The following is a 27,670-nucleotide window of genomic DNA, read 5'->3' on the forward strand; positions in this document are numbered from 1 at the left end:
TATGCACACCCTGGCCCGAAAGGAGGATGGCGGGGGTATGTGGACACCACCAGTAAGTCCACTTGTCCGTCTCTGATCTCTCCACCCAGGAGTCTAAGGACCAGCGAAAAGTTAATAGCCCTGGTGCCCAGGGCAGTGTGGCCTAGCGGCTAGAGTTAATAGTGCTGCCTTTCAATACAGGACAGTGTGGCCTAGCGGCCAGCGTCAATAGCGCAGCCCTTTGGTGCAGGGCAGCAGGGCCTAGTATTTTTACCACACCATCTTTAAAGTTCAGCTCTATATATCCAATGTATGTTAAAAAAAATCTTAAAACTAGTAATGTGAGTATTTTAAACATGCTTTATTATAATCTCTTTTTAGATAATCTTTTAATATAGTCTATCCTTATTTTTCTTTCTAATTCTCTTCTTCATTGTCCCATTCATGGAAAGACACCTGTTCTTGTCCAGTAGTATCTAAATGTGATGCTGTTGGTGTTGGTGTTGGTACTGACACGGTTGCTGAGGCTAATCCAGCTCCTGATGCTAATCTTGATCCTGACGCTAATCTTGATCCTGACGCTAATCTTGATCCTGATGCAAATACAGATCCTGATCCTGGTGCTTCTTCTATGGTTCTCATTGAACCTTGAGCGCTTGATTGTTCTTCTTTGGAGCTCTTACCAACTTTTGATGCCCAGAATGCTTTTACAGCTGCCCTGATATGGAAATAACAATTGAACAAAAATGTAAATTTAAGTAGATTTACATTCCCTTACACAGAATATACTATATCATGTCCCTTTCGATCAATAATCTATGGTACTGCTTTGCAGACTACTTCTTTTGAAGCTACTCTAGTAGAAAGAGAAGCTGTCAGATATACTGACCAATAGCAACATAAATATCCCAGTGTAGAAAAATTAAATTATCTCATCTGAGTGTCAGGTTTGCAGTTAGTAGTACTATACTCTGATCAAAGAACACAAAAATCACATTTGTACGCTGTCTACCTACCAGTGAAGAATTATGAAGATTAATGCAAAGATCACACCAACACAAACAATAACTCCAGTTATCAGGACAAACACCAGAACTACATTTGTGTCTGGTCTTCTTAATCTTCTTGTTTCCAATTCTAAAGAGAAGAAATACCTTGATTATTATTGCTCAAACATTTTGTTGAACAGGTTGTTAAATGGAAGGAAAATAACTGAAAAGAAATAGGGTCTGATTCTCCATTGCCTTAAACCTTGTGTAACCAGTTAGACCTGTGAAAAAATGAGTCCAAATCAGAATAGTAGTATTTTACACCCACTTTGCACAGGTGTAAGTATAGAAGATGCAAGGCAATGGAAAACCAGACACATAATGCCTTTAAAAAGCCTAGGAGTAGTAAGGGACAGCAAATTACATTAGAGCTTGCAATGCAATACGGTGGAAGGAAATCAGAACCCAAATCAATTATGAGCTGTATCCAAAGAGGCATCCCATCACAAGCAGATTAGATATATGGTAGTCCTTCTCTATACAGCCCTAGTAAGATTACACATAGTTTCGCACACATCAATATCAGAAAGATGGTAACAAACTGGAGGGAATTAGGAGCAGCACAAATTATTAAAGTTATTAAAAGCCTGAGATTAGGAAAAAATCTAGTGTTATGAAAAGAATTAGTAAAATAGTCATATTTTGCTTTTTAGAATTTTTTTTATAACATTTGAATAGATTAAGGTAAAGGTAGGTGTATTGTATAAATTTAACAAATTAAAAAATAAATAAATTAAATCATTTGCTGAGATTGTAAATTCTTCAGGGCATAGATTGTCTCTTTGTTCTGTGTTTGTGCAATGCCTAGTACAATGAGCCCTGATCCATGGCTGGGGCTCCTAGGAGCATACAAATAAATAATAATAATAATTAAACAATAATAAAACAGAGGATGCTAACTGTATTGTATTTGAAGCATGAAGCATGCAGAGGAATTGTTTTGGGTTGACCAAAGAGGTATAACTAGACGTAATAGGATGAAATTTAGCAAGGGAAAACTTAGGACATCAGAAAATATTTCTTAACAATGCATTGTAAAACTCCAGAACAATCTTCTAAGGGAAGTATTGGCAACCCCATTACCTGAGACATTTTATATGATACCAGACAAAACACTTGAGGACAAACTATAAGAAACAATCCAACATTGGTAGAAGACATGCAAGATAACCTAGTAAGTCTTTTCCATCTAATTTATGAGATTCAATTGTCACAGTGTGAAGAAAAATGTTTGGTGGACAAACACGATCAGCTCTATTCAGAAATGTTGATAAGTGTCCAATAACAATCCAAGGTCCTGAAATGTAATACACCCACCTCTGATCACTCCAGATTCAACAATCTACATACACTGTGTTTCCTCTCAGGTGTGCACCTGCGCGACCACACACAAGGCCATCAAGGGGCACGCAGAAGCGACACAGGTGCGCACACAAGTGAGCGGGGAGAATGTGGAGGGTGAGGGCAGTGGGGTGAGGTGATGGTGGGTTGGGGGAGCTTAGGGTGTGCAGAGCGATGGGGGGAGAGATGCCTCTCTCCCCCAGCCGGGGTTGCGGCGGGGACGGAAAAGGCGCCTCTCTTCCCTGGCCCCAGCTGTGGCCGGGGCTGTGGCGGGGATGAGAGATGCGCCTCTCCCCCGGCCAGGGCTGCGGAGGGGAGAGATGCGTGTGTGTGACTCTCTCTCTCTCTCACACACACACAGTGTGTGTCTCTCTCTCACACACACACACATACACACTTTTTCTGTGTCTCACACACATACACACATTCTTTCACACTCACCTCTCAACACATACTTGTATTATTGTTGTTGTTGTTACTTCTTGATACTTCCTGCAATGCACATATATTCTCTGTAATTTTATTCTTTCAGAGTGCTATTTTATTTTTTGATTAGTCTAGGCATTTCATAATTTTTATTTCTCTCTTATGCTTAAATTTAATTCTTTGAGTAGTGAGTTCTAAAATGCCTAACCTGTCGTGGCTGGAGTAATTATCCCTATGGTAACTTTTTAAAAATATATATCATATCTAGATTTTTTGTTTCTACTGGTGGCGCACATCCACACATTACCTTGATATCGGTGCACATAAAAAAATTCATTCCGCCCATGGGTGGAAAAAATTAGAGGAAACATTGTACATATAGAAGCAAATTTTAATTTCAGATTGATTTCTATCTGGCAACATCTATGTTAAAAACACAGGGTGTGATCCTGACATTTACTGCTACGCAAAATTCCCACGGTGATTGCAGGAATTCCATAGCATCACTTGAGTATTAATGGGCCCTCCAGTCCATTTTCTTGCATCACAGCAGTAATGATTTCATTATTCCTAAATCATAGATCATTCGTATAATCCCCATGGTCTTTCTGCATGATACAGGGTTGACAGGGATGATCACTAGACTGGTTGAAAATTCCAAAACTAACTGTTCTGCATATAGGAATTGTCAGATAAGGTTAAACTAACTAACTGCTTTTAGGCAGTTTCATTTTAAATGCTGGACTGTGACATTTTAGAATGATATAGGGGGGGAATATTAATTAAAAATAACTTCAATTTTGCTATTTAATTAATTTCGATTTTTTTATTTTACTGCTTAGTAATAAGTGATTATGATGCTCTAAGGATATCTCTATTTGCAGGCTGCAACAGGGGAGTCTGCTAATGAGAAGTAGGAAGTATCTCATAGTTCATCCAGTATTGATCCATTCACCTTTGCTTCGTATGGCAGATCCATATAATCCAGAACGAGAGTAGTCTATGAGACAACCTTATAACACAAGCAGAGATGCCTTTAAGGCTATCACATATGATTAAAATAAAAGCAGAGCAGAGAGAAAAGTGAATGTCCAATCAAGCATTTTACTCTGAGGAAATACTGATTCAGGCGTCACAAAAAGCACTTTAAAAGTATTTTAAAGCAATACAACTGGCTTGATTCTATACTCATCACTCAGACAAAACTTCAATTACAATCAGTGAGAGTTTTGCCAGAATGAGCAGTGCAGGACATGGCTCAGTATGTCTTTGATCCACTGATTCAGCCAGTGTAATATTTATTCCAGTCATTCTGAAAAAAATTAATTTGTTTATTAAAAGTAGAGATAGGAGAATATTCTTTAAAATGCTCTAATAGCAATACTCTAGTAAAACATCTTAGAAGCTGACTGTTAGTGTCAAATAGCTCCACTCCTGTCAATTTATATTTCATAAGTCTCCAACCTTTACACAGCCACATGTTTTCAATGTAGCTGTTGATTCTTTGATCATGCTTTTCTGGACTGAAAGAGGAATGTGTGGTAAATTTAAGTGAAACTTCTTGTTTTGTTTGTTTGTATTAAATAAGAAAGTGAGTTGTGCACAAGTCAGTGTAGCCCCAAACCAATACAAACGTTTTTGGAAGATATTTTAGGAATTTCTGTAAAAATCAGATTCTGTACAAATTAACCAACACATTAATTTTATTTGCAGTATGAAAGAGCAACATATTATGAGTAACTGAATACTCAGGGCTGAATACTCAGTAACTGAACACTTCTCTGATCCAAAGTTCATTGAAGTCCATGGGAGTCTTTCCATTCACCTCAAAGGGATTTGGATTAGGCCCTTAGTTAGACCAGTGCAACCTTCATTCCATTGAAAAGGAGTCACACCCATATAGCTGAGAGGAATCTGGTATCTAGGGGACAGACCATCGCTTGCCTCTGCACAGATATGTAGGGGGAGGGAAGGACAGGAACGATCCTTCTATTGTTCCATGAGGTGCAAACCACTCCAAAAGGAAAGGGGACGAGGAAGGGATATGGCCCATCCTCCCTTCATACCAACTATCAGAGCTAGACAGCCACAAAGGGGAGTGCACTCTGCACCCTGTTGAGGTGTGGCATGAGGGTGTACTCCCAGCGTGCACTGAGGAGCTCTGGGAGTACCTGAACAATGCCTCTCTGGGCTCCTAGTAGTACAATGCTTCTCTGGACTGCCCACCATATGCATCTGTGCATTAATAGCACAATCTGCCTCTTAATCTATTAAAAATTAAATAGGCTACACCCAAAAATATGTTGTCACTGCTAGTTTTTCTCTCCAGAAAATATCAGTGATATAAAGTTTTATCCATACACTTTTAAATGATGTAATTTATTCAGTCACTTCTTTTTAAAAAATAGATTAATAATTACATAAATTACATACATCAACCCTGGAGCACTTGCTCTTCCACCCCAACTTCTAGCCAAAGAAAATCCATCAAATGAGAATGTTACTCACCCTGTGTAGTAACTGAGGTTCTTCAAGATGTGTGTCCCAATGAGTTCCCCACTTGTAGGTGTGGCAGCAGCCCCTGCTCCTGGGTTCGGAGATCTTCATCAGCAGTGCCCATCGGACCGCACATGCGCTTACACACCCCCTCACACTATGAGCAGGACATATTTATAGCGCTGTGCGGTCTGACCACCCCCACTTCCTTCTCTGACACAGAGCGTATATTTTTTTGGCTCCAAAGCAGAGAGGAGGAGGGCAAGTAATGAAACACCCACAGGGACACACATCTCGAAGAACCTTGAAGAACAGGTTAAGTAACCTTATCTTCTTCTTGGAGTGATGTCCCTGTGGGTGCTCCACTTATAAGTGACTAGAAAGTAGGGCCCCTAATTGGAAGGCTGGGGCTTCAGAGCAACATTTACTGTCGATGATAGGACCTCATATCCTAGGAAAATGTCTGCTGTGGCATCGTGCGTAATAGCATAGTGATGGGCAAACGTGTGTTTGATGCCCATGTGGTTGCTTTGCAAATTTCAGCAATGGGGATATTATTGAGAAAGGCTATCAAGGTGGATAATGAATGTGTGGAATGTGCTCTGATTGTGGTAGGATGTTGTCTATTGTGGAGTTCATAAGATAAAGGTATACACTGCAAAATCCATTTTGAAAGGCGTTGCTTAGATATGGCTGTGCCTCTAACTCTTTTGGTGGTGGAGAGGAATAATCATGGTGATTTTCAGAAAGGTTTAGTCCAGTCCAAGTAAAACACTAATGCTCGTCTCACGTCCAGTCTGTGTAGAGCTGCCTCCTGTTGATTACTGTGAGGCTTCGGGAAGAAGCAAGGAAGGTGTATAGGTTGGTTGAGATGGATAGATGTTGGAACCTTAGGTAGAAATCTCGGGTGTCGGAGTAGTGTAACTTTGTCCTTGTAGAATAGTGTGTATGGTGGTGTAGCGGGGTGGTCATCCCGCTCCAGCCCTGAAGGGGTTAAAGCAGCCCTGGAGTGGGCTGTGGCTGGAAAAAGCTGGGCTGATTGGAGAAGCACCAACAGCTGGGGCCACACCCCAATCAGGCAATGGCTGGCCCTATAAGAGGGCTGAGGGCCAGAGGCTGAAGACACACTCTCTCTCTAGCCTTTTGAGAGAGAAGGACTTGGCTGCCTGGGAGCTGAGAAGGGTACCTGAGGTGGAGCAGTGCTGCGGAAGGGCAGAAGGAGCTGGGGAGCTCCAGCCTAGTAAAACCCCAGGCTGCAGGCCTTGTTAAAGGCCTACAAGAGGTACCGGGGCTGCAGAGGGGCAGCCCAGAGATAGGCAGAGGCAGCTGGTCCAACCCCCCTTGCCGATGATGAGTGGTTTATAGACTGCACTCTGCCCCAGGGAGCGGGGGCTAGATGATGACTGGCAATAGCCACTGAGGCAAGGTGGGGATAGGAGGTTGGGAGTTCCCCTGGAAGGGGAGACCCAGAGTGAGGGGGTACTGTGGTGGGCAGAACCCCTGGGCAAAGGGCACCAGGGTCTGGGAAGGACATGGGGCCAGTGGCAGGCGAGACACCAGCCTGCAGAGGGCGCTCCGGAGGCTGGAGAGCTAATTCCCTGGACAACCAGCAGGGAGCGCCGCAGCGGTGAGTCATCGCCCCGCCACAGGTGGACATGCCATAAGGGCTGTAATTTCACCAACTCGTCAGGTGGAAGTGATGGTGACAAGGAAGGTCATTTTCATTGATAGATGCACATAAGAATAGGTTGCCATTGGTTCATATAGGCGTCTAGTCAGAGAAGGTAGGACAAGGACAAGATCCCAGGCAGGGGTCGGGTCTCCTATGTGGGGATAAAAGTTATAGAGATCCTTCAGAGGCGTTTGGTGAGCAGATGTGACATGGATAAGAACTTGTGGAGGTTGTGTTTGTGCGGGAGATATACTGTACAGAGCGATGCCTGAAGAGATCACACATGGAGTCTTGTGTGCCTGACCCTGAAATTGGCCACTGCTATGTAGCCTAGAAGTTGCAGGCAGGTTCTGGCAGAGATCTGGGGGCAGACCCATACGTTGGATAGCAGATCTACAGTAGCCAAGAATCTGTGAGGTGGTAGGAGGCTCTAACTTGTGTGGCATCCCCAACTGTGAGCCGATGAATTCCAGTTATTGCACCAGCATTAAAGTGGACTTTTCTAAGTTCACAAGGAGGCCTAGCTTCATGAACAGGCCAATTGTTACGTGGACAGCTCAGAGAACGTCGGTCTTGGATGGGGCCTTGAGGAGATGTTTCCTTCTTTCCTCAGGTAAGTAGCGACTACTGCAAGGACCTTGGAGAACACCCAAGATGCCGTGAATATGAAATATTAATATGAAAGTATATGTCTTGGAGGTCGAGGGCCAAGAACTAGTCCCTCTGTTCCAGTGCTAGGATAATAGTGGAGAGGGCAACCATCTTGAAGCATTGCAGTTTGACTAACTTGTTTAGATTGCGAAGGTCTAGGATGGGTCACCAGCTGCCGGATTTCTTCTGGATCAGAAAATAGTGTGAGTAGAAACCCTGTCCCATGTGCTGGGAAGGGACCAGTTCTATGGGTCCCAGTTGCAGATGATTTATTTCCCCCCAAAGAATGGAATCGTGAGAGGGGTCCCTGAAGAGGGATAGCGTATGGGGTGGTGGGGCAGGATGGATAGAAAAGGGATGGAGTATCCTTCCTTGATTATCTCTAGAACCAACTTGTCCAATGTGATTAATTTTCAAGATGGGAAAAACTGAGTTAGTTGATTTCCAAACTGGTGGAATATTGAAGATGGTGGGAATGACCGGAAGAGGGGCAGGCTTCTTGGGGCCTTGACCACACCTTCACAATTGTTGCTTCGGTGGGGGTGTGTAACAGGTAGCCCCTTGAGGAGTGGGCTATCTATGTTTAGTAGGAGGCCTTTGTCTTCGGTGCTAGGTGTCATAGTGCTGTTGAGGGATGTACTGCGTGGTCGGGATTGCGGGGGGAGATGATACTTCCCCGAGCGTCTCTTTGGTGGTGTTGTATAAATGCCAAGAGGTCGGAGTGTAGCTCGGGAGTCTTTAAGGGAGGGCAGAGAATTCTCCATGCATTCCGAGAATAGTTTCTGGCCCTCAAAAGGTAAGTCCTCTACTGTGGTTTGTACCTCCTTAGGAAAACTTGAGAGGTGAAGCCGTGATGCATGCCTCATTACCATAGCAGTCGCAATGGATCAGGCAGCAGTGTCTGCAGAGTCTAACGAGGCTTGTAGAGTTGTACGGGCTAGAAGGTGTCCTTCCGATATTAAGGACTGGAATTGCTCTTCCTTAGCATAGTTTAGGTAATTGTATTTAGCCATGAGAGCTTCATAGATAGAGAATCAAAATTGGAGCATGGCTGACAAATATGCTTTGAGTCCAAATAAGTTTAAGTGTATCCAGTCCCTGTCTGGATGACTAGAATGGGATTGGTATTGACGGCCTTTCTCTTGCACAGCACTGACCACCAAAGAATTTGGGATGGGGTGCAAGACTAGAAATTCCACATCCTTCACCAGAACATAATATTTTTTGTTGGTGTGTTTGCAGGTCGGAGGGATGGACGCCAGGGTCTGCCAGAGCACCTTCACAGGGTGGAAAAGAATCTCATTGATCGGTAGTGCGATCTTGGAGAAAGAGGATGTGTGAAGCATATCAAGCAGCTTATGCTGCTGATCCTTGACTTCCTCCAAAGGGATCTGTAGGGAGTCTGCAATCCTGTGGAATAAGTCCTGAAAAATTTCCTGAAGTCGTTGGCAGATGTAGAAGGTTGAGGCATAATAACCTCGTCAGGAGAGGACAAGGAAAAATGTAGTGTTGGTGTGACCTCCTCCTCCTGTTCTTCCGCTTCAGTTGGTACCAGCATGGTTTCAACCTCCAGAGGGCAAGAGACCGATGGTGAAGGGAGAGCTATAGGTCTCGGGCTTTGCTTTTTAGGAGGTTCCCAAACCATGCCTTGCACATGGCCCAAGAGTCCCAATATGGCCAGTATGGAGGGAGTGGAACATGTGGCTGCATCCACGGTGGTCCATGCCAAGATTGTGGACCAGATGTGAATTGTGGATAGTGAAGATGAGCCGGTGTGATTTGCCTGGTAGACGAGGGAGCAATTGAGCCCTCCTCTTCCTCCTCCTCATCACAGTGGAAGGGAGGTGCCATCCTTGGCAGAGAAAGATAGGAGTGTTGTGAGTCCGGAAAGGAGGGTGGAAGTGGGGGGAGGTCAAAGAAGTGGAGACTCAGGAGTGTCAGATACCAGCAGGTCTTTAGGGTATATAAAGTCTTGTGGAGGGGGAAAAAGCATCATTAGTGCCGGCGTGACTCAATGCTGAAGAAAGAGTGTATCCCCTGAAGTGTCCACAGATGGCGCCAATGATTTGGCCGATGCTGGTGACTTGGCTGGTGCTTTGGCCAGTGCAGACGATTTCAGTAGTGCTGAGGGCTTGCTCGGTATTGACTGTCTTGTCGGTGTCCGAAAGGATGCCAGTGCCATCATTTTTGTTGGTGCTATAGCTCCTGAAGTTGGCCTGTCTCGTTCTCCAGAGCTGGGAAACAGTGCCAAGGGCTGTAGGTCTGCTCGGTTAGGGTCTTTAGACCATTTCTTTGCATCAGTACCAGAGGTACTCGGATGGGCCCTGGAATTGTGTCCCCTGCCAAACGATGTTAAGGCAACAAACCTTGCCGGGGAGGATGTGCCTCAAGGTGTGAGGAGGGAGCCCATTTCTTTTCATCTGAGTGAAAAACAAAAGACTTTCTTTTCAAGGGACATGGGAGTGAGTATCGGCAAACAACCTGGCAGAGAGTGAGGGCCTCTCCGGAGAAAAGTCTGGGCCCGGGTCTGATGCCAGTTGCAGCAATTTCTCCATGAGGACAAGTTTTAATCTAATGTCCCGGTCTTTTCTGGCTCCGGGTTTCAGGCCAAGGCAGCGGGAACACTTTTGTGGGATGTGTCCCTCTTCCAGATAGCGAATGTACTGCAGATGTCCATCCATTACTGAGAAGGTAGCCTCACAAGAAAAGCACCTCTTAAACCCAGGGGATTTGGGCACAAAGGTGAAGGAAAAAGGCTTCCCAGTTGGAAAGGGCGGGAAGTGGGGAAATGGAAACCTAAGCTATGAAATAACTGTGAAGGTAAACTTAAAACAAAAAATATATTTTTTTTAGATAGAAGAAAGGAGAAGAAGAAAATACTAACTACATTACACTAACAGGTGAGGCACTATCTAGTGAGGAAAATAGGAGAAGCAGGCTCTGCTGCGGATTCCGTCCCCGACCAAAGGCGATAGAGATGGAACTGGGCAGTCAGACTGCACAGCGCTATATATACGTCCCTCTCACAGCATGGGGTGGGCATGTGAAGTCCAACAGGCACTGCTGATGAAGATCTCTGATCCCAGGCGCAGGAGGGGCTGCCACACCTACAAGTGGAGCACCCATAGGAACATCACTCTAAGAACTGCCATGGCACTTTTTTCCCCAAAAATTTTTTCAGTGAGTTGGTGCTGTTCCTAGAGCATGATGTTGTAGATGAAGATGATAAAACAGTATTCTCTCTATAAACAGAATGCTTGACCATTTGTTTACACACTTCAGCAGCATATATGCATTATTTTCACTTAATTTCAGACCCAGCTTTCTAAGTATACATTGTTTGTTTTGAGAAAGTTACATTAGATAGGAATGCACTTTTTACTCCCTAGTCAGACTTTTTTGTACGTATGTACTACTGGTGCACATATCTTTGTTCCCCTTGTGGATCATCTGCAAGACTCTTCACATATTAAAAATGCATGTGCATGTCCAGATGTGGGAACAGACTCTCTTTCTCTCTCTCTCACACACACACAAAGACCAGGAATTCCAAATATGGTCACTGGGATTCCCTATTTCATTACTATATAATGCAAAAAAAATCATAATATGTAATATGTCCTTTGTAGAGTAGTCTGTTAGAAAGAGGCAGCCTCTGCCTGAATAGGAAGTGAACTGAACTCATGAGAAATGGTCTACAGAAGTGCCTCAGCACAACCTACTGTCCACGTGGGTGATGTGCCATTTCTGATGCCTGACAAGCTGCTGCCTCCACCTCCTCCACTGCTGGTGCCAATAAACACACTCACTAGGGTGATGGAAGAAGGGGCACAGTCTGGATCTTGGCAGACTGGCTCCCTTCACATGGCACCATGAGGAGAATCATTCTCTATCTTCACCCCTTCCCCCGCAAAATCCTCCCTCCCTACAGAACTATAATTAGAAAACATGAATAAACTGCCTTATGGCACTGGAGTCTTCAAAAGCAACTTAACAACATAACAGGAAGGAGTATGAAAAAATGCTTTACTGTATCTCATGGTAGTGATTTGGTAAGAGGGACATATGGAAAATTCATCTATTAATGGATGGGTTTTTTCTTGCAATGGACATAATAATGTTTACTGAAGGAAAAACAAGTAATGGTTTTCTTTCCCCAGGATGCTACAAAAGAAGAACAGCACCAATCCGTCTGGAACTGTGTTGAAAATAAAGGAGAAAAGCCCATTTGTGATGACAGCTCATTGTGAAAAAGCATTATTATTGTTCAATAGAAGGTCAGTGAGAAGTATAAAGCAACAGAGGGTCCTGTGGCACCTTTAAGACTAACAGAAGTATTGGGAGCATAAGCTTTCGTGGGTAAGAACCTCACCCCACGAAAGCTTATGCTCCCAATACTTCTGTTAGTCTTAAAGGTGCCACAGGACCCTCTGTTGCTTTTTACAGATTCAGACTAACACGGCTACCCCTCTGATATGTGAGAAGTATGGTAATCTGCTGAGTAAGTGCAAATGAAAGCTCTCTATAGGCAGCTTTACATTACACCAGGTTCTTCCACATAGCCACTTGGAATATGTGTGTGAACAACTCCTACAGGTCTCTTCCTGCACTTTTGCAAAATGTATACAGTACTTCTTCCACCTTCCGAAGACATATCCTAAAATTTGAAGTGGAAAACATCATGCTGCATGTTTTAAACAAGAAAATTCTTATACCTGTATGGGGCCAAATTCTCAGCTGGTGTAAATCAGTGTTCTCTCTATGTCTTCCAATAGAGCTATGCCTATTTACACTAGCTGAGAATTTGGCTGTAATGTTCAAATTACACAAGCATACAAGTCAAAAAGAGGGAAAAGAGAGTGAAGTGAGGGAGTGAGGCCAGAACAAACAAGTTTTCCTCTTACCTGTTCGTTTTGTTTTTTATACCTGTTGATCAGCACAAGGTTTTCCTTTCCCTGGCAGCAACAAGAAGGAAACCCAACCAACCAAGCTGAAGCATTTCCACTCCCCTTCCCCAGCCTTGCAGCTCATTCTCCATTTCTCTAGAGGAAGTGGAAGGAATTGGAAAACACCCATTATGATCCTATTCACTTCTCTCCAAGAATACATCTGGATCCTCTCGGGGAAAAGCCACTCTGAGTACCCACTGAACAAAGTTGTGTCGGTCAAAACCAGACCCTTCAGTTGGCAGTGCTTCTGATAAGTGTGCACAGATCACCAGAAAGCCACATGACACAGATCATCTACTTAGGCTTCACCTCCTTCTACCTAAAAAAAGGTGACGACCTGGGTAGATTGTGCTCTGATCCTAGCCACACAAGGCACTTCTGGTATTCTGTATGATTCCTGATCTACTTTGCAATGGCAATCCCTGCTTGGGGCCCTTGAAAAGAACAAAGGGCCCAATCCAGTGCCCTCTAAAGTTTATGGGAACCAAGGACACCCATTGATTTTAATGGGAATTGGCTCAGGCCCAAAGAAAGTCAGCTTTCTAAAGGGTTCTGTTTTCAACGCAAGCCTTAAGAGTGCTCTGTAGATATAGGGTATGCCAAATGTTCCCTTTCCTAGTCTTACATTGCTGACAAAAACTGGGCAAGAAAATATCTTGATTGATGTGAAAAGGCAAAAGCATTGTGGGAAGAAAACTAGGGAAGGTGCAAAGAACCCTGTATCTGTGGAACAGCATATAAGGTAACAATCCAGAAGGTGTTGAAATCACCCTACTAGAGGCCATTACCACAGCAAGGAAGACTACATAGAAACTTAAATTCTATGGATTCAAATGCCTTGAAGGGAAGGTGAGAAATCATAGGAAGTAACTCTAGGAGATACCGAACAAGGTACACTGTGATCCTAAGTAAAACTGATCCACTGGGACAAAATCAGCCTGAGACCCTTCCCCTAGTGCCAATTCCATTCTGGTCTGAAACCCTTATAGTTAAATATGGATGCTGAAAAGAAGGGTTTGGCCTTGTAACTGGCCTTGAAAAATGACCAATTCTGCCCCTTGTACCTCCTCATTCCCCATCCCCTCCAAAAAATTTGCTTTTAAGGCTCTACCTCACTGGAGATTAACAGATGGCAAAGGAAAGGATCCACTCTGAGGAGAAAGGTTTAGATTTTCTGGAATAGGCAGAGATACCTTCTTGTTCAAGGGGTCTGGTAAAGTAATGCCTAAACTCTCTGCAAAATATGTTTTCAACTTTGGAGTGGGAGGGCTAGCATTCTAAGATGTGAAGTAACATTCCCCCCCTCCAGAGTCTGAGCAACAGAGCTCTGTAAACTATCAGAGAAGAGCTAAGAATGACTGCATTTAAACACAGGGAATCCTGTGGCATATCTCTACAGCTTTTAATAGCAAAAGGGACCTTTCAAAAGTTCTGATCCCCCTGGAGAGGTACATGAAGAAATCCTGATCTTGCTGGATCTCAGAAAGCCAACCATCAGCAGATCTGGACACACAAGAAAAAGGTCTCCGTAGAACTGTATAACTCACAATCAATTATTTTACTGATGATCTCTTCCACCTTCAGTTTTTTAGGTCTGCATGCACATTAGGGGAAGTAAGCCACTCATCTGAAAATCCGCTGGCAGTCTGTATAGCTTTAGAGCAGATCTAGAGGAAACCAGTTTGGCACTGAGCATGACACAGGCTTTTTCCATTGTCTTCCGAAGAGTGGAACTGGATTCTTTTTCTCCAAGAAACAGAGGTAGTAGATCTTGGAGACAAGCTTTGCTGAGAGTCTTATAATTGCATAGCCAAACCAATAATTTCTGAATAGATACTCGTAATCCTTGTGAGACATTCTGCTGGATGGACCTCAGCCTAGCCCTCATTCAGTAAACAACTTAATCACGTGTTTAAGTTCAAGCATGACTCCAAGTCAATGGGACTACTTGAGTGCTTAAACCTAAACACACGATTAAGTGCTGTGTTGATCAGGGTCAAAGGAAACCACTCCTTCCTACAAACAGATTTCAGAGTTTGAATACTGATAGAGAGAATATAACCTGACAAAGCCAGAGCTCTGGAAGTTTTGCAGGAGCCAGATGGATTTAAGAATTCAAAAACAAATTCCTGGACACTCTGCAGAAGAAAAGAGAAGAGACCTTATCTATGTAAGCAGAGTTCCTTCCTGAATTAAATGTTGCTTCAGATGGACATGAAACCATGGGAGAGTAGAAAAATAAGGGACTTCGAGAGGTTTCCAGTCCCATGCCTTCTCCTCTACAGTGTTTATTTGGATAATTCAATCTTGCTGGCAGCACACTTTTAAACCAGACTCTTTTCATTCTCCTCAATAAAATAGTCCTCCATGGCTCTAGGTCCATCTGAATCCATATTTTTTTCAGGCAGGGACTCTGTCCACATAAGGTCCCTTCTCTTTTCTACAGATTGGGAAGGCTGGAGTCTCCAGCAGGCCTCTCAGAATCTGAAAGGCAAACGGGACCACTGTTTTCTCTCCTGACAATGCAAGCAAAAATTAACTGCAGTAGAAGAGGGAAGAAAGCTGTTGCAGATGAACCATTTTATGAAATCTTCTTTTTAATTTTAAGCTTTTCTAAATCCAGCATGCATAATAAAATTCAAGATGGCAGCTTAATGTGTTAAAATTCAAAAGGTTGCCTTCCTACTTCTGCACTGCACTGGGGAATTTAACAGGGGAGCTGAGAAGCAGAGAACAAGGTGCCACCAACTGGAGTAGAGCTGCTTCCATTTAACTGGTTGCCTTTCCTGCTTTTTTGCTAGCAGTGAGAGAAGACACCTGTGATCTGTGCAGATTGACCAAGCCCTAGTAACAAATTAACAGGACAAAGAGAAATAATTTATTTTAGCCTATAAATTTAAGAAATTACTTATTGCTACCATCAAAACCTCATAGTTTCCATAGCCGTGTTTTCTTTTATATTCATCTTTTATTGATAAGCATTTCTATGGCACTCATCATTATAGTATGTAAGCACCTGCTCTGATACTAAGGTGAGGTACAGTCCTATGAAGGCTTATAGCTACTCATTAAACACAAGCAATATCTTGTAAAAGGTTTAAAAGCTACTATGGACTTACCAGCTGTTGTATATACTGTATATTTTACAGAGGCAACTAGCTCATTATTTTCTTTTGTGTCACACTGGAAAGCTACTGGATGGGTATCCCTGTGTACCTCCAGAATAGCCGAATCATTAGGAAGAATCAGTGATTGCTATCCATATTAAAAAAAAAAGACAAAATTGATTTTTTTTTCAAATAGCTTTATAAGGGGGAAATGCTCTATATCAAAGTCACATAGAAAACTGGTTATTCTACTCGAGCACTTCTCAATCAGTTCCATACCAGGGTCCCTCCCTCACTATCCAAAACCCCATCACATCTAGGCAGGACACCTCTCCTATTCACCAAAGAAGTAGGGCAGTGTGGTTATGTCCCACTGACACTTGTTCACATCCTCCAGGTTGACAACCCAAGTTCTAAGAACATAAGAATGGCCATACTGGGTCAGGCCAATAGTCCATCTAGACCGGTAACCTGTCTTCTGACAGTGGCCAATGCCAATGAACAGAACAGGACAATTAACGAAGGATCCATCCCGTCCTCCACTCCCAGCTTCTGGCAATTAGAGGCTAGGGACACTCAGAGCATGGGGTTGCATCCCTGACCATCATGGGTATTAGCTATTGAAGCATCTATCCTTCATGAACTTATCTAATTCTTTTTTGACCCCCATTACAGTTCTGATCTTTACAACACCCCCTGGCAACAAGTTCCACAGGTTGACTGTGCACTATGTGTTTGTTTTAAACCTGCTGCCTATTAATTTCATTGGGTGACTCCTGGTTCTCATGTTATGTGAAGGCATAAATAACACTTCTTTATCCACTTTCTCCACAACAGTCGAGATTTTATTGACCTCTATGATATCCCCTCTTAGTCATTTCTTTTCCAAACTGAGAAGTTCCAGTCTTTTTAATCTCTCCTCATATGGAAGCTGTTCCATACCCTTAATAATTTCTGTTGCCCTTCTCTGTACTTTCTCTGCTTCTAATATATCTTTTTTGAGATGGGTGCCCAGAACTGCACGCAGTATACAAGGTGTGGGCGTATCATGGATTTCTATACTTGTACTATGATATTTTCTGTTTTATTATCTATCCTTTTCCTAATGGTTCCACACATTCTGTTCACTTTTTCTGACTGCTGCTGCACATTGAGCAGATGTTTTCAGAGCACTATCCACAATGACTCCAAGATCTCTTTGTTGAGTGGTAGCAGCTAATTTAGAGCCTATAATTTGTATGTATAGTTGGGATTATGTTTTCTAATGTGCATTACTTTGCATTTATTTACTCAAGTAAGAACAAAAAAGGTTACCTTCTAAAATACATTACAGAACGTATTGCTTACTTTAAACAAATGAAGGAAAATTGGAGCTCTACAAAGTAGTGGGGCACACAAGCTCTTGTGCCATCTGACTGTCAAAGAAAAACTGTAGAGATCTCATTTGTATTATGATAGCAAAGAAAAGAATTAAACCAGGAGTTTGTATGAGATTGTTGAAGCAGCTGGTAAAAGTACTGAATATATCATTCTCCTGCACAAGGTGAGGTTCAGTTGCCCACCTGGTCTGGAATTAACATTTTCCAAAGGTATGTAAATCGATTCTCTGGAGGTATAAAAATACATGGGATCTTCACAGTTGCAAGGCTTTCAGAAATTGGTCTACCCCCTGTGGAAGAAAATTTTAATAGATACATCAAAAACTGTCTAAAATACCTCTGTATGTACTATACATTTCATAATTTACCTAATCAAGGAATGTTATTTTGAAATTGTTCTTTCAATTAAAACCATTTAAAACATCTGCAGTTTGGCTTAATATTTAGAACTACATACATATCTACAAAATAGAAAATAAGTGCAGAAAAATGTACTTTACAGCCACTTAAAATCAAACACACATCAGTACAGAAATGAGTTTTGAAATGTTACTAGATTGCCTAACAGGGTAATTGGAGAATGGAATGCAATAATTTCATTCCACTTCCACCACACAGAATAAGGATGTTTCCCTTGAATAAACACATTCACTCTAAATTCCTATATCATAGTATTCTACTTACATCCACAATCTACTGGTCCTCTGCATTCCTCTACACGAACAATACATTTTGTTTCGCTTCCAGGGCACCCGTTGGTTAATAAAACTTCTCGAATGCCAATACCTTTGCAAAAAAAATTTAAAAATATGTTTTAGTTTCCATTTCTTCTTTTTCTTCCAACATTTTTTGCCTTCTCCCTCTTTATATTGGATGCTAAACTAATTTATCTACCATACATCCAGAGAAACAGATCCTCTCAGAGCTTCTGCCAAGGCTATCCCATATTTGTGCTTAAGATTTGGCTGACAACACTTACTTCTGCCCACTTTCATCACCTAAGGTCCTGTAAAGCACACAGATCCTCAGAGTCAATATGTCACATTCTTAAAAAGTCATTCTTAATATACTCCTTTTAGAAGAATTCAAAATACAATTAAATTTTATATGGTATACTCCAGATTATCCAAACAGCATGTGGGACACGGATTTTGTTTGGATAATCAAGAGCCATCCAGGCACCAGTGGCCTCCCCTGAGACTGAGGGCTCGGCCTCCTTCTTCTCTTTGCAGTCTTGGCTGGGGGTCTCTGCTCTGTCCCACCAGGACTACAGGTTCCCCGCCCACCCATCTCACACCTTGTGCCTGCAGGGATTGGGTTTCACTGGGCCTGCAGCAGCAAAGGGACCTCTCTCTGCAGCACTGCTGTCACAGCCCTACTCACTCACTCTCATGACAGTGGGGTTGCAAAGGACTCCCTGTGCTGCCGCAGGAGTCATTCACCAGCAGAGTCGCCTCCCCTGTAGACAGGAGCTAGTCCTACTACACCTCCTAATAGTCCTGGCTGGGGTCTCTACTCTATTATATGAACCTCCACATTACTGAACCCCTTTCTCATCCCCTGCATAAGATACATGCTACAGAGGGCATGTATTTCCTGTATCTCATGCTGGGGGACAAGGAAGGGATTCAGATAATGCAAAGGTTTGGATAATCGGGTTTTGGATAAACAGAAATATACTGTATACTGCTAAAAAACAAAACAGCGAATCAAACATCAAAGCTGACTAGCAGTATTCATGAACATGGCCTTTCAGTGCCCAAGTCAGCTGGTGCTGGGAGCATGGTAGAGATAGCCTTCCCACTCTGACCATGACCCTGCAGTGTACTGGGCACCTTTAATTCCCACTGATGTCAACAGGGATTGAGTGTGCTAAGCACCTTATAGAATAGGATCCTCTTAGAAGAAGGAGAGCCTTGAATCACTTAACAGTAACCAGTATTGGCTGGCTAAGGAACAACACTGACAGGCTCTGAAGTGGATCCCATTCAGACCTCCTCATTTTGACCCTCATAACTCCACCTAAGACATGGAGGGTTCTACTGAAGATAAGGAGGGGAAGTCGGCAATCATAAATATTGAAGGTTAAGGGAAATGTCTGTATAAAATTCAATTAAATAAAATGTATTTACTCTCAAACATCAGTATTTCAATGGGAACACTGCCTCATTTTAACCATTACAAATTCAAAACAAATGCTATATTTATTTTTGCCAAACAATGTGTACACAGTTCACTGAAATGACATAGGGTGTGGGGGTGGAGGGAATAGTATGTTTAGGCCCAGTAAACACTGAAGAAATTGCCATTATTCTAGCAGCATGTTGTTTACTAAACTGCAGGGGCATGGGAAAAGGGGAGTTAAAACCCTCCTGCAGTATGATAAATGGGAAATTGATTTGAATGCTGAATTAACCCCACTGATGTGAAGAATAATTTGTTGTGATGTATCTGCTTCCTTTAAATGTGTATGATACACACTGATAGATATTAGAATATTTCACAGATGACATACAGCTCATGAAACAATACTTCAAGTGACAGAGAGAGAGACAACAACGCTTACTGAAGCTGTCAGAAAACAGGGATCATTCTCCACTGCTGAGAATGTCTCATCTCAAGGATGCAGAGACAGAGGTGTAAATGACAATGAACTGACACTTTTATTAAAGACATTCCTCTTACTTTAGAACTAGGTCTTTTTGTTGTCTGGCTGTCTGGGAAAACAGGGGCGGGGGGGAGGGGGTGAGCAGAAAACCTATGAACATCAAAATGGCTGGTTTGAAAAAATCCGGATGCTGAGCTAACTGTGGTCACGTTTAGTAGGAAAGAACATGCCTGTTTTAACTACCTGAATATTAAAACTGTGGCACCCTATCAAAGTCAAAGAGTTGACTAAAAGAACCCCATCCTGAGACCTGTAGGGCATTTCAGTACTTCCCTGCCTCTCTATTTTGACCAGTTTTGTCTTCTATTCCCAGAAAACTTGTTTCCCTTTTCCCCTCCCTATTAGCAGCTGCCAACTCTGCAGAAGTTAATCTACTGCAATACTCTGTCAAATGAAGTCTTATTTTAAAGAGTTATTCAAATTAACTCGGATGGAAACGTGGTCATGTTAAATTAGAAAGATTAGAAACATGGAGCTTGGAAAAATGCAAGTTAATAATACAGCTGGGAAAAATAATACAAAAAGTAAATATCAATGGGAAGGAAAATACAAATGATGAAAGAGACCTAGAGGTAATAGTAGACAGAAAAATTAGACATCAATTTATTGGGACACGGCAGCAAAAAAGACTAATGCAGAATTGACCAAAATATTAACGAGCATCATTATTATGAAGAAATAAGGCTTTATGATTTCTCTATAAGCTGTGGTATAACCACATCAGGAATATTGAATTCTGGCCACAACATTACCAGAAAGATATTGAGAAACTGGAGGCAGTTCAAACAGCAACCAAAATTACTGAGGGATGTAGGGATGAATTTATAAATAAAGATTAAGAAAGTTAAATGTGTATAGTTTGGCTGCATGGACTGGAGGGAATACCTTTCAACCTCCCAACATCCAACTATTGTATCTAATGAGTGACCGAGACCCAAAATGAGGGACACAAAATAATATCCAAATTCAAAATGATGGGGAATGGCCTTTAGTGTAAATAATCCTTCATCCAACCTCTAACTGATGATTATTTATTTAAGATTTAAATAATTGACATCAATAAAAGTGAAGGGACATCACATTTGTTGGGAACACAGGTAACTTTGGGACTAAACTGAGTTAAGTCCCTCAAATGGAGGGACATCTGAGAGGTCCACTGAAGAGGTGGGCCATGATAACAGTCTTTAAATATCTTAAGGGTGCAAGCATGAAAGAAAATTAGATTATTTAGGATGGCTCATAATGAGGGGAAGTGAGGTGTATAACCAGCAGTAAATGACAAAATTAAGAAAGGGAATAATTAAACTGAATGTCAGAAAAAAAGACATTTTGAGATCAAGATGTATTAGCGTGTGGAATAGTTTCCCAAGGGCAGTAGTGGAAGCCCCATCATTTGCAACATTCAGAACTAGTCAGGAAAAAAATACTAGAGAATGTAATGTATGAAATAATACCATATTGGCTGGGGAATGGACTAATTGATTTGAAAGTTGCTGGTTCCCCTCCTCCCTTCTTGTTTCCAGGTACTATGATACTATGAGAGACAGATTCTGTTCAAAACAATTTCAATACTATTTCTGAAACTTCTGCTAAATGGGTGTTTTCTAAGCAATGCAGTGCCACTCCATTCCGGCCCCTATTACCACAGATGTCTTCTTTGCAATATGTCAAGTTTTCACCAGATGGGTGAAGCAAAAATTCTGAGATTCTATGTGCTGAATTTTCATCCTATCTTTCTCCAGGATACCTCTTCTTTCCATGACATCGTTTATAAATTATATAAATGTGGAATATAGAATAGACTACTGCAGATGAGCAATGTTTTGATAGAGCTGGCAATACTGTATGTGGGAAGACATCTGTGAGATGCATCAGAAGATCTTTCATCTTCTGAACATCTCACAGATGTTCACAAATAGAGAAAATTGTTACTTTGGTGAAGGCAGCTCATGTGCCAATAAATGTAGGGAACTGGTTTAAAATAGGAGCTTGCAGGCTGTGAAATTAATAAAACAACAGATCTGACCTAAACTTCTAATGACAATCAGCTTGATTGTTTTTGTTAATTATAGTTATTGGAAATTGAAATCAATGAGAGGTGAAGGAGAGCAAGCAAATTACACCTGCTAAATTGCTACAGCTAGCACTTTTTTCCCAAAAACAAATTACAATATGCTTTATTCATCTGCTTTGCTACTTACCACACGTCACTGTGCACATTCCAAATTCTACTTCCTTGGATACTGTAGCATTCAAACCTAAACACAAAGTCTGAAGTTACATTTCTAATATGACACCTTCTTGGAGGGTGTGTGGGGGAGCGGGGAGGAATACCCAATTACCAGGAAATTCACTTCTTGAAGTCTTCCCTAGTCCTTTTCAGAAAACCAAGAGCAAATAACTAATATTTAAATCTTAATCTCATTTTTGAGAAAATATTATGCATTTTCCTTATAAGTCAACCTACTATGTTAAATTAGTTTACTGAAGTGGTTCTCAAACTTTTGTATTGGTGACCCCTTTCACACAGCAAGCCTTTGAGTGTGACCCCCCTTATAAATTAAAAACACTTTTTTTATATTTAGCACTATTATAAATGCTGGAGGTGAAGCGGGGTTTAGGGTGGAGGCTGACAGCTCGCAACCCCCCCACATAATAACCTGTGATCCCCTGAGGGGTCAAGACCCCCAGTTTGAGAACCACTGATTTACTGAATACCTTGAGAAGTACAAAGTACCTATGCACAATATAGGTCTTCCCTTAAAAGAGTTAAGCAAAATTCTCTATAAACAATATTTCAATCAACTCATTTCCTAGTTCTTTCTGGCAAATACAAGCCTTCCCACATGATTTTTTTCCCCCCATCACACTTTAAGGTCAGCTTTAGACAGCTAGCACAAGCAATGAATCAACCAGGTACAGTCTTCTAATTAACTATTGTGGTTTTAACCACTATGATTTGGCTTCTTCCATTTTTCTGGTACTTCTCAGGCTAGGAAATGGGTTTTGCAAATTATGCAGAAGCAAAAGGTTCACATCTCCATCTGGGATTCAAATATGGATGATATATTTTATTAATATTAGCATGCAAGTTGAATGTGTATAAGGATGCTAAGAAAAAGTAACTGATCAATAGAGGAATTAAACAACTTTATGCAGTGTCTTTGAAAACAATTCATTAAACAGGCAATAAGTCTTTTTAATCTTCTAAAATGCAAAGGGACAAAGACGATTTATTATGGCTGTTTTTACAAGTCTACATAATCAGTCTATCCTACTCCAAATATGTTGTTATGATAATAAATACCATAAATGCAAAGTTTACTTTTTCTATTCCTCATTTTTTTGTTTTGGAATCTCTTCTACACAAAATGTTATGTTAATTCAGTAATGCGAGTTTATATTTCTCTTCTTTTAAGCTGTTAAAACTTTACATAACATTTCTTTGGTTGAAAAATGAGTGGGTCCTTTCCACTAGCAGTCAGTGATACACAAATATAAAATAGCCTTCCTTACTCAACAGTAAGGGATTAACACTACAGTGGTAGTAGGCATAAATTGATATCAAACTCTTATAACCTCTTTTCCAACATTATTCATGAAACTTCATAATTCTACACTTGTGCTATTCCTAACTGTCACTATGACTTTGTGATTTATTTCAATATATAAGCTGTACTAATCAGAAAACCCTTTTAGTACATGTACAACAATATTTAAAGAATAATTTCACAATTTAGTTCATTATTATTAACTCTCTCCAACCAGAAAGGGAGGAATTTACAAAAAAATAGATTCTGTCAGTATCACCTCATGCAAAATCATGTGAAAACAGAGAGATGGTCCATAACTTAAGACACCATGCCTTCAGTGCCTTCCCTCCCCCCACCTCATTTAAATCTGTAGGATATTAGCTCAAGAGCTTTGGCTAATCTCAGCCACCACAGCATAATAGAAAGGGAGATTTCCAAGATCCCATCTATAATACTAATGTAAACATGTTTAAATGTGGCTGTGATCAACCTATATTATAAAATGGTTTATTCTCGTTCATAGGGACAGAAATAAAACATGTTAGAGAACTGGGAAAACTGGAGGGCAGATCCTCGGCTGGTGTACATTGTCATAGTTCTATTGATTTCAATGGAGCCATGACAATTTACACTAGCTGAGGAACCGCGACAAGGCGTAAAAGACTCACGGCACACTTGCGGCTGGCCAGGTCAGCTGACTCAGGCTTGCAGGGCTCAGGCTGTGGGGCTAAAAATGCTCTGTAGATGCTCAAGCTCAGGCTGGAGCCCAAGCTCTGGGCCCCTCCACCCTCACCCAAGGTGTGAGCTAGAGTCAGCCGACTGGGGCCAGATGCAGTTTTTTTACCCAAGGTGTCTACCCCAGAGTCTACGTATTACAGTCGTCCAATCTAGAGATGACCAGATCTGGCAACTGTGGCAAGGTGTGGTCACATCTGAAAGGAGAGGTTGCAATCTCCCATCCAAATACAAATGAAAAAATGGATTTTGGTCACTGCTACTACTTGGTTTAAGAGCAGCCAGGGACCCAACAGATTCAGAGATTACTAACAAAAGGTGAGCAACCTTACTACCCAAAGCAAGCAAACTTCCTCTAACTATGGGGCAGATATCAACTATGCTATCCTCTCAGGAGGCTTCCCTCAATCCAGTAGCATCATTATAAAATATATTATGACTCTTTTGTCACAAACTTAAGCAAGCTAAGCAGTCATGGGATAAGAGGGAAGGTCCTCTCGTGGATCAGTAACTGGTTAAATGATAGGAAACAAAGGGTAGAAAGCGATGGTCAGTTTTCACAATGGAGAGAGGTAAACAGTGGGGTCCCCCAAGGATCTGTCCTGGGACCAGTACTATTCAACATATTCATAAATTATCTGGACAAGGCAATGAACAGAAATGTGGCAAAATTTGCAATGGATACAAAATTACTCAAGATAATTAAGTCCAAAGATGACTGCAAAGATTTACAAAGGGATCTCACTAAACTGGGTGACCGTGCAAGAAAATGGCAGACAAAATTCAATGCTAATAAATGCAAAGTAATTCACATTGGAAAACAATCCCAATTATACATACAAAATGATGGGATCTAAATTAGCTGTTACCACTCAAGAAAGATCTTGGAGTCATAGTGGACAGTTTTCTGAAAACATCTGCTGAATGTGCAGCAGCAGTCAAAAAAGCTAACAGAATGTTAGGAACCATTAGGAATGGGATAGATAATAAAACAGAAAATACGAGAATGCCACTACAGAAATCCATGATACACCCACACCTTGAATACTGCATGCAGTTCTGGTCACCCCAGCTCAAAAAAGATATATTAGAATCAGAAAAAATACACAGAAGGGCAATAAAAAGGATTAGGGGGATGAAACAGCTTCCATACGAGGAGAAATTAAAAAAACTGGGATTGTTCAGTTCAGAAAAGAGATGACTAAAGGGGGGTATAATAGAGGTCTATAAAATCATGAATGGCGTGGAGAAAGTGAATAGCGAAGTGTTATTTACCCCTTCACATAACACATAACACAGGAACTAGGGGTCATTCGATGAAATAATAAGCAGAAGGTTCAAAACAAAAATAGGAAGTACATCTTCACACAACACACAGTCAACCTGTGGAACTTGTTGCCACTGTCTGTTGTGAAGGCCAAAAGTATACCTGCGTTAAAAAAAGAATTAGATAAGTTCATGGAGGATGGGTTCATCAATAGCTATTAATCAAGATGGTCAGGGATGCAATCCCATGCACTGGGCATCCCTAAACCTTCAATTGCCAGAAGCTTGGACTGGACAATTGGGGATGGATCACTCAAAATTGCCATGTTCTGTTCATTCCCTCTGAAGCATCTGGCACTGTCCACTGTCTGAAGACAGGATACTAGGCTAAATGAACCTTTGGTCCGACTTGAAATGGTCATTCTTATGTTTTTAAACTTACAATGGTGATTTGTTCATAAGAGATGAATAACCCTAAATCAGAAAAAGGATTTTTTTATTTTCAAATACTATTCCAACTAAACTTTTAAACATATTTAGACACTGAAAACTGATTGATTCTAAATTAGCATGCCAATCAGAAATAACTGACAATGGACTCAATCCTGCTGTCAGTGAATTTGGAAAAAAAAAAAGCCAAGAAAAACAAAAACAAATAACAAAATCTTTAAGGGGAACAGGAGCAAACGTAATGATATAAAACTGTACATATCATTGTTATGATGCAATCTCACCTCTTTTTTTCTTGAATTTCCTCCCTAGATTTTTTAAACCAATCTAAAATTTGAGAAATCTCCCCAGAAAAAAACCCTATTGATCTGTACATTTATGTATGCCTTTTTCATTTTGTATCGGACACTGATTAAAAAGGTATAGCATCATCCCTATGCAAAGAGATTTATGTATATAACTTCCACTAGCATTAATAGGAGTTATATATGTAAATCTCACACAAACTGAGATGAGACTATGCTAAAATAATATATATATTTACATTCTAGTCATAGGGCTGAAATTAGTACCAGCAAAGCAAAGACATCTCAGGTTCTTCTCTACATCTGGAATCTGGTATAAACCATGCAGAGCAGAAACTGTTTCCATTATTTTCTCTTTTCATTACAAGTCACGTCACAGGATGCACATAGTACATTTTGATAAATACTTAAAAATCCTATTTGAGAATGTCAATAGAGGTTGTTCCAAGTCATGCCTGTGAAGTGAACTAATAGAGAAAGTCACTCATTCGTGTTTTAAATGTTTTACTCTTATTGTGGCTTATTAGCAATATTTTCCACTACACTGCATGAGGCCTGAGCATCCAGGGGGTAACCTTAACACTCTCATTCCTAGTTCCAGGACTGCTGGAACTCAGGTTTTGTAGTCAAAGCAGCTGGCTGCATTGATCCCTCGTGATCCCTGATAGGCAATTTCTGTAATGACACTGAGAGTGGTTATATCTGAGCAGGGAAATGGGATAAACACAGTATGAAAAATGATGTGGTAGGGAAAAATAAGATAACCCTATCTGGACAAGGAGACAGATGAAATTCTGTAAAAGGAAAAGTCCACTTTTAGATGGCTGAAGGAAGGAATACAATTCATTACGTAGTTGGCCTTGTGCCTAATGACACACTAGGTGTGAACTTAGGTGTCTCATTGCTCAATGAACTAACAGACTGTGAGGGAGTTTACGTGTACCCAACACGTTCCTTTAGCCCACACTGTTCAGCTACAAGAATCACAAGTAAATCTAGAATTTCCCTTGCTCCCCCTTTAGGAGGGCCCCTTAGAAACTCTGTGACTTGATAAATCATGAATGAACAAGGATATCTTCCCACTGTTGGCATATGATATGAACTACTCTCCATGCACCAGGGGAGCCAGGCTCCCTCCTGGTGAAGGTAAAGGGGGCCAGGGAGCCTTTCTGCACTTCCCCACTCCTAGCGTGCTCAGGGGAAATCCTGCTTGTCCTCAGCACCCAGGGACCATCCCCGCTGCATGGCACCCCCTCACCCTGGTGACCCCATCACCCTGCCTGCCACCCCACAGTCACCCCGGTACCCCACTGACACCCCCCCTCACCTGCCTGGCACCCCATAGACACTCCCCCCTCATCCTCTCTAGCACCCCCTGACATCCCCTCACCCTGCCTGGCACCCCACAGACCCCATCACCCTGCCTGGCACCCTGCTGCCCACCCCACCCCACCCTGCAGGACCCCGTCGGTCCGGCCCCTCCCCTCACCCGGCTCTAACAGCTGCACTATCGGCTCCACCACGGCTTGCTCCAGGGCAGAGCCGCTGTCGTTCTTGGCGCTCACGGGCTGCTGGGCCAGCAGGCTCAGGAGCAGCCCCAGGCGCAGGGCGAGGCGCCCCGCGTCCCCGGCCGCCCGCAGCCCCATCCTCCGCCGCGCTCCGAG

The 27,670-nt window shown here is 41.8% G+C and overlaps 1 protein-coding gene across 1 annotated transcript; it reads right to left on the bottom strand.

Annotated features, from left to right (window-relative positions):
* Window positions 1-142: 142 nt before the first annotated feature.
* On the bottom strand, window positions 143-27,652 carry SPACA1 (sperm acrosome associated 1). The gene is made up of 9 exons (XM_026656221.1): window positions 27,515-27,652; window positions 23,924-23,954; window positions 21,919-21,960; window positions 17,734-17,835; window positions 17,233-17,339; window positions 15,683-15,818; window positions 996-1,116; window positions 627-697; window positions 143-168 (listed from the first exon to the last, which is right to left on the bottom strand). The coding sequence occupies exons 1-9, from the start codon at window positions 27,650-27,652 to the stop codon at window positions 143-145; spliced, it is 774 nt and encodes a 257-aa protein (XP_026512006.1).
* Window positions 27,653-27,670: the final 18 nt, after the last annotated feature.

Source organism: Terrapene carolina, unplaced genomic scaffold, assembly GCF_002925995.2.
Source record: "Terrapene carolina triunguis isolate 2854851 unplaced genomic scaffold, T_m_triunguis-2.0 Scaffold42, whole genome shotgun sequence".
Classification (NCBI taxonomy): domain Eukaryota; kingdom Metazoa; phylum Chordata; order Testudines; family Emydidae; genus Terrapene; species Terrapene triunguis.